The sequence below is a fragment of the Diabrotica undecimpunctata genome, chromosome 6 (assembly GCF_040954645.1).
Source record: "Diabrotica undecimpunctata isolate CICGRU chromosome 6, icDiaUnde3, whole genome shotgun sequence".
Classification (NCBI taxonomy): domain Eukaryota; kingdom Metazoa; phylum Arthropoda; class Insecta; order Coleoptera; family Chrysomelidae; genus Diabrotica; species Diabrotica undecimpunctata.
In genome coordinates, this window is record NC_092808.1 from 14623908 (window position 1) to 14640071 (window position 16164).

General features: G+C 32.6%; 1 protein-coding gene across 1 annotated transcript in view; it reads right to left on the bottom strand.

Moving 5' to 3' along the window:
* LOC140443161 (uncharacterized) overlaps positions 1-8629 on the bottom strand; it is a 246682-nt gene extending 238053 nt beyond the window's left edge. The window contains exon 1 of the mRNA XM_072534256.1: positions 8435-8629. Coding sequence (XP_072390357.1) covers positions 8435-8496 — 62 coding nt within the window. The 5' untranslated portion in view covers positions 8497-8629. The remainder of the gene's footprint in view (positions 1-8434) is intronic.
* Positions 8630-16164: the final 7535 nt, after the last annotated feature.

Below are 16164 nucleotides of genomic sequence, written 5' to 3' on the forward strand. Positions count from 1 at the left end.
TGCCCTATTCATAAAAAAGGAGACAAACTGTTGTGTCAGAATTATAGAGGCATCTCTTTACTTTGTTCGGGATACAAAATACTCACAAACATCATTAATCGAAGACTACAACCTCTCACGGAAAAAATCATCGGGGAATATCAAGCAGGGTTTAGGCAAAATAGATCTACCATTGACCAACTATTTACAGTTAAACAAATACTAGCCAAAGCATGGGAATATGATATGGACGTTTACAATCTCTTTGTAGATTTTAAACAAGCCTATGATTCAATAGATAGAACAATTCTACCTAATATACTGAAAGAATTTGGCATACCATCAAAATTAATACGACTAGTGCAAATGACAATGACAGAAACAGAAGCACAGGTATGTATTCAGGGACAGATCACTGATGCGTTTACGATAACGCAAGGACTGAAACAAGGCGACGGACTAGCTCCAAAGCTCTTTAATCTTGTTCTGGAATATGTAATTAGACGGTTGACGGTGAGCGGAAATAACATACTTACAAACAAGTCTACCCAATTAGCAGCATACGCAGATGACATAAACATAATGAGCAGAACAATGAATGCAGCGGAAGAAACCTACGTTGAGTTGAAACAGAGTGCAGAAGCAGTAGGGCTAGCAATAAATACAAATAAAACAAAACTACTCATACAAACTACTCAGATCAAATAGACCGGTGCAACAACACTTTATTGACGATATAGAACATGTAAATAGATTCACATACCTAGGAATGGATCTGGTCGCAAGCAATGAAGAAGAACCGGAAATAAATAGAAGGCTTGTGCTGGCAAATCAAGCCTATTTCGCGATAGGCCACATATTCAAATCGCGAGACGTACACCGGAAAACAAAACTCCGGGTCTATAAAACAATAATCAGGCCCATAGTAAGTTATGGTTGCGAAACATGGGTGGTGACACAGAAATCTGCCAATGCATTAGATGTGTTTGAAAGAAAAATATTACGTAGGATCCTGGGCGTAATAAGTGAAAACAACAACTGGCGAATTAGGTACAATAGAGAAATATACGAGCAATATAGCGAACCAACTCTAGCACAACATACTAAACTGCAGAGATTACGATGGGCAGGGCACGTGGTCCGCATGTATGAGAATAGAATCCCCAGAAAATTATTAAATGCAAGAATGCAGGGAAAAAGACCTGTTGGAAGACCTAAAAAGAGATGGGAAGATGAAGTCGATGAGGATGCCAGGAACTGCCTGGGAACGCGTTCATGGAAAAGAACAGCGGTAAATAGAGATGGTTGGAGAAGCCTGTTGAAGGAGGCCAAGGCCCGATTTGGGCTGTAGCGCCATTGGATGGATGGAGAATATGATTTATTCCTTAAACCAAAATCCTCCCAGTCGCACATAATTACTTTAAGAAATTGCAATAATTACCAAAAACAATGAATTTCAATGAATCAATGCGAATAGTCTACAATCCCATGGGACATTTTTTGGGGATCATTTGATCCAGCATGAATCACATACAAATCAATACTAAGTACAATATATAATAACAAATTTAGAAACTATACCGCCAATTCTTATTGGTACTCAAACCATGGGGGTTTAGACTAAGGGTTGTGCCTGTTCCAACATCAATATTCCAACCAAAATTTAGGGCGTTTCAAAAAAATTAACATTAACATTAACAATTAACAATTAACAATTAACATTAACATAGACCAGACCTCATACTAGTTCATAAACTCACTAGACAAACAATACTTATTGATGTGGAGATATTCATCATTAATCTGCATGTTCAGTACAACGAGAATACTAAGTTCGAATGCTAAGTTCGGTGGAAAAGCCATTATTAACACAATTAAACAAATCCATCTAACATAGGCGTTGCATGTAGCCTGGACACTAAAATCAAATATGATAAAAAGAATCTCAAATATGCTGAAAAGATCGGTGCTAACTGGAAAACCAAAGCACTGGTGCAGAAAACTTGAGAAGACCGAAGCACCCTAAGGACTGTGTCATCCTAAAGAACCTCTAAGAGAACATCAATAGCAAATGCGAAGATGTCTAGAAAACCAAGCAATAGTACCACAAACGCATCAGAAAATTATGTGATAATATTTGTGTCTCATAAATGTATGTGATACTATTAGGTTTTTTAAATACAGATCACCATTCAATTATTAGTATATTTCTAATATGAAGCAGATGGATTATTTCTTCACGTATAATGCGATCAAAAACTTTTAATTATTCTATAACGTAAAAGTATCTCAGGCTCTTCTATACCTAAATTTCTACTGCTGATATTTTAGAGTAAGGCAAAATTACACAATATTGTTAAAACTGACAATATAAGAATCCACAAGACACAAAGTGTCCACTATGTTCAATATTCCAAATAAAAAAGTCAAAGAAAAGGCAGTTAAGTTTGATTTTACGTATAATGCCTCTGTATATTCACTTCTACTTATTTCATCAGAATTCATCAGAGTGACTGATACAAAAGCTCTAAAAGTGAAACCAAATATTTTCCGTCAAAAGAAGCAGTATGGAGCTATAGCAACATCTGAGAATAAAACACCAAAGTAGAAATGCGAAAATTTCATGGTTGACAAAACCAAAATTCAGATTTTTGCTTTAATCTGTGCCTTCTATAAATTGCAAGGCAAAACAGACGATAAAAAAGATGTATGAAAGACATGGGAAATCTATAAGTTGCATTCTACAATATACTTCCTCATCTAAGCAAAAATCCTTGGTGAAATGGTTTCTTGTACTCATGTAGAGTAAACCGAAAAAAAAACCTCTGTACATTCGCTTATACGTATTTTATCCTACCCGGATTTATCAGAGCGATTGTACAGATGCTCTAAAAGGGAAATCAATTTTTTTCCGTCAAAAAAAGCAATAATAAAATGTCATTTTCGTCCATTTTTGTTTATGAGTTAACGTGAAATGCAAGAAATGAAGGGGAATTTATAAAAAATATCCAACCCAAAACATTTTTAGTATTCACTGACATGACAGATGGTACATGGTACATCTAATTTTCTACAATTAATCGCACCGTTAGTGTCTATAAACACTTTAAAATATAAACAAATTAACTGCTTTTTGTATGTAATTTAATAATATCTTCATTATGAGGACAATACTGTCGTGTGGAGTTTTCTTCAGATTTTGAAATGAGAAACTTTAATTTAACAAAAGTTTAACACAAAAACTTAAATACACTCCTGTAGTGTATCAGAAGGTTGCTCAGAACCTAAATTACGTACAGTTCGTCTAATAATTATTTATCGATTTTCTGGGGGTAACAACCGTTTACGGAAAACATAAATTGATTGATAAATGAAAGCAACAGTCTGAAATCCTAAGGTTTCGTGCGTATTTGGAAAGGGGAATATAGGATTTCTTAACATAAAGGTTGAATTTTATAGTCTGGCGATACATTACAATAGTAAATATGGCTTTATGTTTGACATTTACAGGAATATGATAGTTGTGTTTGATAAGTCGTAGACAACCTTTCGTGATGTGAAGATATTTGAAGCTAGTGTGTCATGATGTTCTTTAATAAAATATTTGAGGTCATTTATAATAATAACTGAATTAGATATTGTCAAGGATACACACTAAGATACAAAATTTCTTCAGTTAAAATGGATTATTATACTCATTTTGGAAATGCACGGTAGCTCAGATGTTATAGCACAAGATTACAATAGTCTTTCTTCTTCTTCCACTTTAATAAGCAATTCTGCTTGTTCATTGACGGATTAATACCTCTATGGAAGTTTGTCACTCCATCTTTTGCGCGGTCGTCCGATACTTCTTCTGCTGATTGGTGACTTATCTCTTGCTCTTTTAACGACACGGGTCTCCTCCATTCTGCTTATGTGGTTATTCCATTTTTTTTCTATTTTATGTCCATTTATTTATATACTGTACGTTACATTTTCTTCTAATGTCTTCACTTTTCTTTCGATCTCTCAGCGTATTTCCTGTAATTGTTCTCAGTACTCTCATCTCTGCTGTTTCCAGTAGCCTTTGCGTGGTGGCTGTGTCGGGTCTTGTTTCTGAGGCATATGCCATTATTGGTCTTAGACTGGCTTTATAAATTCTTGACTTTATCTCAGTGTTAATGTATCTGTTTCGCAATATAGTGTTCTGTATCTGTAGAGTAGGGAGGGAGACTTAAGTTTCACATCACTTAGGGCACAACTGACCCATTGTGCATTCTCCCAGGGAGCTGTCACCCTTAGCTCATTGTTCATCCTGCCATTTCTAGGAAGGTGGTCCTGTCACCAGGAGACTAGCGATCGCGTTTTTGGCAGAATCGAACAAGTGTTGAAGAAAATAGAAGTTATTACGAGGCCAGAGCATTACAATGAGGTATTCAGTCAATTTGGCAAAGTAATTCGTACTTATTTAACCAAGACTAAAAATGGATTAAACGTTTTGGTACGGGGAGAGCCGCACTATCGAAGCGATATTGGAAAACCAAAAAGTGTAGAAAATCTTGAGTTTTACCATAACGCTTTAAACACGAATAATGATATATTAGAAAACATTATTGATTCTGAAGAAAATGAAAAAGATATTGAACATATTGAAGGAAAAGCTGATGCTTGTGATGAAATTTCAGATTTGGTTGTTTAAAACTTTTTTGTTTCATAAATATTTGTGTTAAGATTTTTTCAATAAAAATTTAGTTTCAAGGAAGATGTGTGTTTTTTTTGCATTCATATATTGTTTTTTCTATTGAAAAATTGGCAATCATTAAGTGTTTGAAGCAAAACCAGAAATCTACAAACTTAAATTGTTAATTACTGAAAATTTAATGAAATAATTAGGTTAATTTTGTGAATAACCAAAACCAATGTACAACTAAATTTAAATAACAAAAAAATAAAATTTGAATATAATGTTAAAATTTTATTAAACAATTCTATTTCCTGAAAAATTGGTCAAAGTGGAGATTGCTGGTTCTGCTTCTAGACCCCCGTATATCTACGAACGAAACATGCAGTGCGGAATCTTACATAAGAGTAAAACGAAGCGAGATGCATACGATGCAGTTTTTGATAGAGAATCAAAGATTTCATTAGGACGATGGAATGATAATTCTGTAGTACGATTTGCGGTAATGTCTTTAAAGTCGAACCACTAAATTCTGTAAAAATGTACAATTTATGCAGCCAAATCTTATCGCACAATATAATCGTTATATGGGTAGTATTGAGTTAAACGACAATGGCATTGCCAATTGTAGGTCAAGAATTTTGAGAAACAATAATGGTGACCAATAGTTGTGAATTATTTTGATAGGGTATGGTTAATTGCTGGAACATTTATCAAGAAATCAACAAATTTTGAATGTTGCCATTAGAATTTAAATCATATATTTCCTACCGTCTGATCAAAACTAAAAACATTGGCGAAATATTCCGGAAGTGCTGGAAGAAGTTCAACTCGATAATTTTGTCTATGTACCTGCGAATCATCTATCAAAAGCAAGAACGCGATGCAAAATAAATTTATTTGCATTGAAATTTGGCAACATTGCTATATATTTATCATCTTTCGAGTTCAACTTCTAGAAAACGGTGGTATTACATATAATATAAAAGATGTCACAGAAGATACAATGTCTTTGATATTCAATCGACATCCAATAATCTGCCTTTAGTTAATCAAGATTATTATCTAAATAAATTGACACCTCAATCGACAAATGCTTTTTTTGGCCAAAAACCCCAGAAAGAAAGAGCAAAAAGCAAACAGAAAGGTTATCTTTCGTGCTCACTTCTTCAGATCGTCAAAATTGCAGAAACGCGTAAAATTGAAGAAAAAGCAGAACAAGAAAAAATAAAATTAGAACAAAAACAAAAGCAATTGACGCAAAAGCAAACAATAACGGTCAAAAAACAAGGAAACCAAGATGAAAGTAATAAAAAAATTGTCAAAAGAGTCAATTCTGGGAACAAAAAATGTTAAACAGTTGTGAAGAATAAAGAAAATGTTACAGTAAATACAGATGATATTGCAGATATAAATAGTTTAAAAGCAGACACACTTATTGATCATACAACTAAAAGCTCTACTTTGAAAAGTGGAGATAGACTACATATACCAGAAGTGAGTAACCTCAAAGAAAAACAAGAATTGTCGCCGAACCAATTTCCTGATTCTATAGAGAAAAACGTTAATCTGCCCACAATTGATAACATATTTTTTGATGTCTGCAACAATATGAATTCATAAAATTTAAAGAATACATTCCAAAGCAAATGCACAAATTTGAAAACCAGCAAAGAAAAACGTGCTAGAAGAAAGAAAGTTAATTTTTGAAACTGAGAGATATCCAGAACATGAAAAATACAAGTTCTCTCAGATATAACGGTGAAACAATCAGACGACACCAACCCTTTTGTATACAGGATTGTGTTATTCTTATTCCTATAATATATCTAAATCAAAAGTTGGAATAAAATGTCTATTTTGTGTTAGATGCTACCATATTGGTATTTGTGCAAAGAAACAACAAGAAATTGAAAACCACAAACAAAAAAATAAAATTAGAAATTTTATTAACGGCCAATAATTGTAATTATATATGCCAATAACTATGTTTGTATGCCAATAACTGTGTAGTTCTGTAAGTTTTCAAATTTGTGTTAATTTTTGATATACATTATTATTTCTGATTAAAATAACCTGAGTTTTTATAAAATTTGATGTTTCATTGCTATTAAAAAACCCTTACAAAATATTTCACTTTAAAAGATACCAATTTACAATTTTAATTCAATTGGCAATTCCTTAAGTGGCCAATAACTGTACCCGTTACCCTATTTAGCGAGTGGTGCATTTTCGAACTAGTAGAAAAATCAATAAAATTAAATATTGAAATATTTTTTTAAATTTTTCCGCCTTGCACAATGTTTATGTTATCGTTTTTAACAAAAATAACCCAGTTTAGCCTTCATAAAATTAATTTAAGAGAAAATTAAAAAAAAAATTAATCCTACTGGTGCATAAACGCATCAGTCGCTTTTCTATATAAAAGAATTTATTTTGTTTTTTTTATTTAATTACACCATCTATTGCTAAAACAAATTTTTGAAAATATTGTTCTCATTATTCAAGTTCCTGGTTCAATAACAAAAGGTTAAATAAATACTAAATATAAAATATTATGGAACAATCTGTTTTTTGTTTAAAATTTCTTAAATAATCTAATTTTCTGTTTAAAAATTACTTAAAATAGCATATTATAGGCACTAAAAATTCAAGAATTTTTACATAATTCATTATTTTTGGTGAATTTAGATTCTAATATTTTAAATTAAAAAACGTAAATTAAGTCAAACTAATATTTTGTAAATGGGATTTTGATATAAAATTTTCTGAAGAATCGTATTTTGAGCTTAAATATTTTTATATTTTCAGAAAAACATAAAAATTTGTAAAATTAAAAAACTTAAAACATTTTACGTTTTTTGTGTCTAGAGTGTTTCCTAGCAGAATTTTAATCATCATTAATGTGAATTCATCTCAAAGTACATACTTTAACAGAAATTTTGCGAATCTCTAATTTAAACTCAATGACCTTTTATTCATAGTAATTTGGTCACATTTTCAGCTTTCCTACTTCCATTGGTAATGCTTTTAAATTTTGGAAGAATCATGTGTTAATTTAGAAGAACTTGAGAATTTTTATACGAGAAAATGAATCCTTGAAAGTATTTTTTACATATTCTAAAGCAAAGTTGCACTAAAAACAAATTTAACATAAAATAATTTCTCGCTACACTCAAAATGCCCCGTGTGGAGGGTTGATAATTTTCCAAAGTAACTTTACAACATAGAATAGGTGTAAAACAGTTTAAATGTCAGACAAATCAAAGAAAAACGGTTCGGAACTATGCACACTTGGTGTACAATTACTACTAGAAAAAATTTTACAAAAATTCAATAGAAGAAAAAATGCCTACACATTATGGAAAATATTCAATTGAAGCATATATCTACATATTAGTTTTATTAAAAAAGTACTAGGTTAAGTCATAAAAACATCTCCAAACATAAATCAATAAGGTAAATGATACTAATATTGAGCATTTTATTCAGAAACTTGACCTATACCAAGTCGTATCACTACTGCAGCACCTTTGACATTTCGTCTGGGATTTTGCTACAGAAAATCTATAAATTCCCTCGAGTAAATTTATTTCATGATCTTAAAGTTATATTAATCATAATTAATAATCATTTTTATGACATAACTCCATACTGTTACATATAGGTATGTAAGCATTTGTCACAATGCACCAAAAACTGGAGCAAGCTCGCGAGAAGGGGGTGAACATCCCTTCTGGAGACCGATCGTTAAACGTGACGTCACAATGTTTAAAACACACAAAAACTCACCTTTTCTTTCCATATCCAACTTTGTCGAGTTCGATGTGTCTGTATGTAGCGTATGTGGCCATGTTGTACAATGAAAAATCGAAAAAAACTTATAGAAAATCGCGTCAACGAAAGAAACAAATGAAAGCGGCACCGGATTTCAAAGCTCTAGCGATCGAGCAACCTTAACAGCTGACTGTCGACTGATAGCGCATCGCGCTGCACTTTGTTTTATAGCCGGCTTGTGCAGTAGGCCATGTGATAGAGTTTGTTGTATGGGTTCTCCGTTTGTTTTGTTTTTGTTGTTTGTTTGTCGATAGAGGGTGCTTTGGTTTATTGTAACTTGACAGGAAAGGGATGTGGAAGTTGAAAATTTGCCGGAAACTGACGTTTGTTAGTTAAAATTGGGATTTTTTACAGGGTGATTTTATTTTCACAATTAACAATTTATTTTAAGCAAATTTACTGATTAAATCATACTAAGTATGTACTAAAGGTATGAATTTAAACAACATGATAGTTCTTCTTCTTATTATAATGCCGTATCCACACTGAACAATTCTAAAGATATCCTACCTGCTTACTCCGCGTTCTGCATCATTTTTATTTTGTATTCTAACGTAGAGGGTAGGGTTTATCCCTTTTCATCATGTTACCAAAGTCGCTCTTAGGAAGTCGGTCTCCCGTGTGCGAAGACCTAATGTGCTGCTCTCTTCTACAAAATGTTTTATATTTCTATTAATTCTTAACGATGACATAACTCATCTACATCATCTAGTAGTCCTGATAAACATGTATAAACCAACTTTTCTGTCCTTCTGGTAACCAAATTTATCAATAATTTGGGTGATTTCGGCCAATAATTTGTAATTTACTTAAACTTCTTCCCCATTTTGAAAATGTTGCCCCCGAAAGTAGTAGAGAAAGTAGTAGTATAGACGGGTTTTGTTATCTGTCTTCCTGTTCCTGTTCTAATTCCTTCATTCCATGAGCGTCGAGGTCTACTTTTTTTTCTTCTTTCAGGGGGCTTCCATCTGTAAAGTTTTTGGGGCTAACGTTCGTCAGGTATTCTCAATAGGTGTCCAAACCATTTTAAACCTCTTCTTTCTATTCTGTCAATGACCGTTTATGTAGCACTTCTTCTCAAATAATGCATTTCAACTGCCAACAATCTTCTCTTCAGGTCTGCATTAATTGTCCATACCTCAGAGCCATATTAAGGAACTGATTCAACCACGGTTTGCCCTATTCTTTTTTAGTTCCTTTTGGAAATATTGTGATCCCACCATAAGGAGTTCAGATATCCTACAAGTTTACGTCCCTGATTAATTCGGTGTTTAATTTCGGTTTCTCCCAAGTCGTTCTTATCAATGAGTGCACCTAAATATTTAAATTTTTTACTTGTTTGATTTCCACGTCCTCGTCTATCAACACTTCAAACCTTGCATCTGAATTGGTAACTAAATATTCTATTTTTTTCATGCTGACTTGTAACCCTCATTTTACATATTCTCTGTAAGTATAGACGCTTTATCATAAATTCTAGATCATAAGAATCTTGAGCTAGGACGACTTGGTCATCGGAAAAGTTTAGGGAGAACAGTACGTCATTTCTCATGGAGATTACCATTCCCTGGCAGTGGTTTTTCCAATTTTGGAGGGCTGCCTCAATATATAAATTAAACACTAAGGGTGACATACTGCATCCTTGTCTTAGTCCTTTAGTTACTTTTATTGGCTCTGATAATCTATTTCCGATTTTTAGGTAAGTAGTGTTATCCCTGTATACTTCTGTGATTATTCCTAAAAGGTATTGACTAATGCCGAGTTGTTGTAAAGCTTGCCACAATTTAAGTCTTGGAACTGTTTCAAACGTCTTTTCTAGGTCGATGAAGGCTAGATGTACTTCGGTACCAACCGTTATTCTTTTTTCTATTAATTTTTGGAGTATAAACAAGTTATCAGTGCAAGATCTACCAGGCGTAAATCCACTTTGGTCTTCGCTAATTAGATGTCCTACATCTTTTATTTTTCCATTTATTATCTTTCCAAACAATCTCCCAAAAGTAGGTAGGACATTTAATCCTCTGTAGCAGTTAGGATCTTTTTGATTATACTTTTTAAAGATATACACTTGGTGAGCGGTTTTCCATTCAGATGGTACTTTAATTTGTTGGCAGCATTGATTCATTAGAAAAGTTATTCGTTCTATAAGGAGTGGATCTCCTGCTTTAAGTAACTCTACAGCTGTATTGCCAGGTCCTGGAGATCGCCTGTTTTTCATTTAAATTGACGCAGGAATCTCATCTGATCCAACTGCTTTATCTTTCTTTCTTTTTTTAAGTGCTTGAACAACTTACTCGTTTATTATTTTGGTGAACATTGCTGTTACTGTCTTGGTTAGCTCAAAGTAACGTATCTTCTGTGTTTTTTATACTGCAATATTAAAAAGCATTTTGTCTACCGAATCATTGAATCAAGTATCCATTAGACTTACTAACAATAAAGTGACTGTCCGCGAGTTCGCTATACTGTTAAACCGACAATCGTCAAAATACGAGATATACCATTAGTATATAGGCGTACATTTTAAATATTTGAATCCATTTGTTGCTACTTCCTTCGGAGTCTAGCGATATCTTTATAAAATCCGTTCCAAAGTTTATTTATTTCTTCCTGTAATAAAAAGTAAAAGTAAGAAAATTTTCTATTAATTTAAAATAAGCTAATGTTAATTACATAATGTTGCAAACATATTAGTTTAAGAGTTTGCAAAAACCAATATCATATAATTAATAATACTTATATCTACCAAGACCAACAAAATATGTCATTAACTTTTACGATTAAATTTTAATAGGCTGTAATAGCATAGGCAAAGTGAAAATGATAAGGAAATGTCTTTGTACCTTTATTTACCTTTTACTATTTTTGTTTCTGGGGAATGATAGATGACTTCTTCTTCTTCTTTTTAGTATGTTCTACTTATATTGGAGATTGGAAATCATTCTGGCAATTGTAATTTTGTATTACCTAGTACTGGTCTTATATCTGATGTTTTGTGCTTTCTTAATAACCTTGAACTTAATTTTATTCAGATTTATTTTTAATTCATAATGGTTGGAATGCATATTGAGTTGTTAAGTTGTGTTGCAATCTTCTTATTTAGCTTGTTTCAATGCATATTCTATTTCTTCTTATATGTCAGGCCAGTATCATATTTAAAATCTTCTGGTGCTTCTGTTATCTTGTAACATTTTTTTATATATTTAAAATATTAATTATTTTTATTCCTTTTACCCCCGTGATGATACGCTCATGTTTGGTTTACCGTCTTCAAAATTTTATTGAATGCACGGAATTTCCCTGCGTCCGAAAGGTTTATAATCCTTTTCGTCTTAATCCGGAGTATGAAAGGAACTAATGCTTTTCGGTGAAGGCGGGTCCTTTATGATATTTTTGTAAATATTCCGAAGGCTCGTATAGTAATTTTTCTGTAAAAACCTAATCTAGGAGAATTATATTTCATCAAGTTTGTAGAAAGAAGGGTACCGTTATGTTCGATGTTAGTTAGAACTTTTTACCTTCTCAGAAATACATACGACTGGCCTATGATTTTTGAGTGGGAGATATCCCTTCTTCCTTTTTTTTTTGTAGTTGGGTAAATTTTTGCAAGAAAGTTTTACTTCGGGTGGGACAGTCCTTGCATAAGGACTAGATCTTACTGTATCTCTATTATCGTACCGTTCTTTGTGCATTTTCTTTATAAGTGTGTATACACTTGTTTATTTGAGTTTTTTTTTGATTTTATACTATATTAGATTAAATATAGTTATAAAGTACCTTTAATGTTAATTCAATTTAGTGTTTAATACAAGTATAGTATTAACTTCAGTGACTTAATGCAGCAGTCGTCAGGAATTACCGTAAGTTAGCATAATCTTAGTTCTCCACTTATCTGGGCGAGTAATATGGTATGGTATCATATCATCTTCCATTATCTGGACGTATCTAAAGTTCATACATGTCTTCAAATGTAGTTGAGAGTAGCTACTGAATTTTGCATTCAATTTAAAGAACATTCTATATTTTTTTGTTACGAACCAAATTCCATCAGCTACTAAGAAATTTCAATAAGTAATAATTACGAACATTTAAGTCTCAGTTTATCATTAAATAATAGTGCGAGATAGCTAATCGACTTAACCAAGTGCGGTTTGGTTAAATTTTTATGTTTTTATTTTTGTAACCTTTCTGTATTTTTGTAAATTTATATTTTATTAATTTTTGTTATGTTTGGTGTTTGTTATAATTTTTATTCATTTTTTTTTGCTGTAATATCTCGAGATACGCCAAAACTTTATTTGTGCATGATTGTATTATATATCTTTGTAAAGGTATTTTCTAATTATATTTCTGCTTATTTTTATATGTATACCACCATTTCATAGTTTTTGGTGTATTTTTATTACTTGTGTTGCATTCAGCAACATCATAATTTTTTTGTTGAATATATTGTTATTGTTATATGTATGTATTTTATTTGTCGACTCCTAACAAAGTTCCTGATATAACCATAACTTTGAATATTTACTTATTATATTAAATTATTATTATACTTTCGACCAGAAGAAAGATCAGGCTGATTAAGTTTCGCAGGTAAGTAGGTATAATACCTGATATACTTATTATTTGTTTATGCAGAGTGTTAACCAAATTTATTTAATAATTAACTGTTGATATCTTTTCTTGGGTTTGATCTCTGAACCTAAATATCTTTCCTTATCTCTTTTCTTTTCTAAGGTTTCTTAATTTTCTCCATAAACCCCAAAAAATTAAGTGGCGCCCTGTTTCCAATCTTATCTTATCTTTGGTAATTTTACCCATCTATCTTTTTGTTTATTTCTATATCTTTTCCAATATCTCTTATCGTATCTTTACTTATTTCGTCCGTTGGACCCATTCCTGGTTCCGAAAGCTAGTTTCGAACGCACGACGCGCTCTCCACCAACCATCTGGCTGCCGTCCGCAGTGTCTCCATTGGTGACATTTCTAGCACCACCCAAAAAAGGTTTCCGAGGTACAATCTCTTTGTCTTTAAAAAGATGTGCTATATATTCTGCCCATCTCTGATTTTCTGGTTTAAATCTGTTATAGGTGTACCACTTTCATCTCTTAATTGTCTAGTTTGAACTGTTTTGTCTCAAATTCTGCCACTTTTTGGCACTCCTCACGTAAGAATCTTTCTTTTAGCTTCCTTTATTTTCTTATGCATTAATCAATCCAATTCTTTATATTTGATTGGATTTTTCGGTTAAACTGATTTTCTTTCACTTATTAAAAGTAGTATTTCATCACTTGTTTAATTTTTATGTTTACTTTCCTTTGGTTTAAATTTTTCAGTTCATGCTTTAATTACTGCTTGTTTTATATTTTCTCATTATCGTTTCTCAACAATGTTACAGCTACTTTTGTTCAACTCTTGGCCATTATGTAGATTTTTAGTAAGGGTTTTCACAGTTTGTTCTTTAGTTTGTGGTTCCCTTAACATTCTAATATCAATATCAATTCGATTTTGTGTGGGTTTGTTAAATAACTTTAATTTCGTTTGTAACGTGACTACTATGGAGTTATGATCTGAACCAATGTCTGCTTCAAGGTAAGTATTGGCAGAAAGTCTAGAATTACGAAATCTTTTTCTCATGAGGAAACGATCAATTTAATTTCGGATTATTTCTATCTGTTGTATCCATGGAAGATTTCTATTTATACAATCTTCTTTTTGATATTTTAAAAACTGTAGGTATTAGCTACTAAAAATTCTTTCATTTGGCAGAATTGTATTAAACGGTCTTCACGTTGTTTTCTTTTTCAATATTCCATAGACCATATTCTCCCACATATCCATCTACTCTTCCCTGACCAACTTTGGCGTTAAAGTCGCTTATTACTATTTTAGTGTGATGATTCTTTATTGATTTTGAGACTTGTTCCAATTCATAATAGAATAATATGATTTCGTCGTCACCTTTATCTGCGTGGGTGCACAAACTTTAATAAAATCTACTATAACTGCCTTTTTTAGAATTAAATTTGGAGGTTCTACATTTCAATGACTAAGTTGGCTAGTTTACAACTTGCATTTAGACATTCCAGGTTGATATTTTCAATGTCTTAACATTAAACGCACATAAATGTCTCTAGTGTACGACCTGGGAGGTCCTGTAGTCTACAGCTATTCTTACCTTTCCGGATCTTGGGTCCGGAAAGGTCCCTTCATTCCGTGGTCCATAATCAGTAACCTTGGTTTATCCACCTTCGAGATCGATTTCTCAATCTATTTTTTAAGCAAAAAAGAGTAGTTAAAACAGTATTTGTAATCAAAAACAAAGGCCTCGCTATTTCTTACAAATTATTTAAAGTACATTTGTGAGATAAAGTATTCGTGACTAAATTAGGCAAATAATTAAAACCACACCACTATATTTTAAAAATAATTTTTGTTTAGGTAATCTTTTGGTATGTTCGTAAGTCTTATCTTGATAATATTTACCAACACACCAAGAGATTTCCTGGACAAAAAATTACTTTTAAAATATTGTGGTGTGATTTTAATTATGTTAATTATTTTATTTTAATCTGTTTAGTGTTCGTCCTTGTTCAACAGTTTTAAAAATAGATACTGGTGGAGAATAGAATTGATTTATGTTGGCTATACGGTGATATTTTTTTAATTTTATAGGTTTGATGGGGGAGTAAAAATGGTAAACTACGAAACCGGTCGCAGAAACCTGCCCTCAATTATTACTTAGTAAACTTGAGGAATCCTTACTAAAATGATAGCCGTATAAAAAATAGAAGTACCAGAATACGCAAAAAATTAATGAAACAACTAAACACAAATCCAGCTGCAACAAAACTATTAATATCGGTTTCAAAACGTCTTGCGTCGTTGTCCGATGCCTAATTTCCACGAATTTCTATCATTCCATTGTTCTTCGGTCAAGTCTCGGGAGTTCATTGCCTTTGTTATTCCCTCCTTCCATGTTCTTTTTGGTCTTCCTCGTTTCTTACGATTTGGTGGTATCCATTTCATAGCGATTTTTGGTAGTCTTGTTTCTGGCATTCTTTAAACAATGCCATACCATATAAGTTGTTTCCTTTCTATGTCTGTTGCCAGTGATCCATCTACCCCCATCCGATTCCTTATTTCATCGTTTCTAATTCTGTCTGCCCTAGATATTCGAAGTGATCGTCTAAATACATCCATTTCTGTTGCTTCGAGTTTTCTTTTATTGCTTTCTGTTAGTCTCCATGTCTCTGTACCATAGGTTAAGCTGGTTTTTATGAGAGATTGAGAGTTTTTATGAGAGCAAAGAACTCCGTTAAGGCATCCAATTGTTCTACGGGCCTGGGTTATTCGTTTTCTAATTTCCCTATTGTCTGTGCCTGTGGTGTCGAAATCAGTACAGAATGCAATTTCGGTTGTGTCCATCTGAATGTTGGATAGTTCTGCGCCTATTGGGGGATATTTTGTTTTTTGTGTATTGAGTTCTAAGCCTCACTTCTTGTATTCTTCCTGTAGTTTTCTGGCCATATATGTCAGGTCTTCTTTATCGTAGGCTATAAGGACTTGATCGTCTGCAAACTGTAGGGTATATAGGCAAGTTTCTCCCAGGTCAATGCCCACTCCTCTGCACTTTCTCTTCCACTGATACAGTGTTTACAATGTTTCTATAAAAACCGAAGGG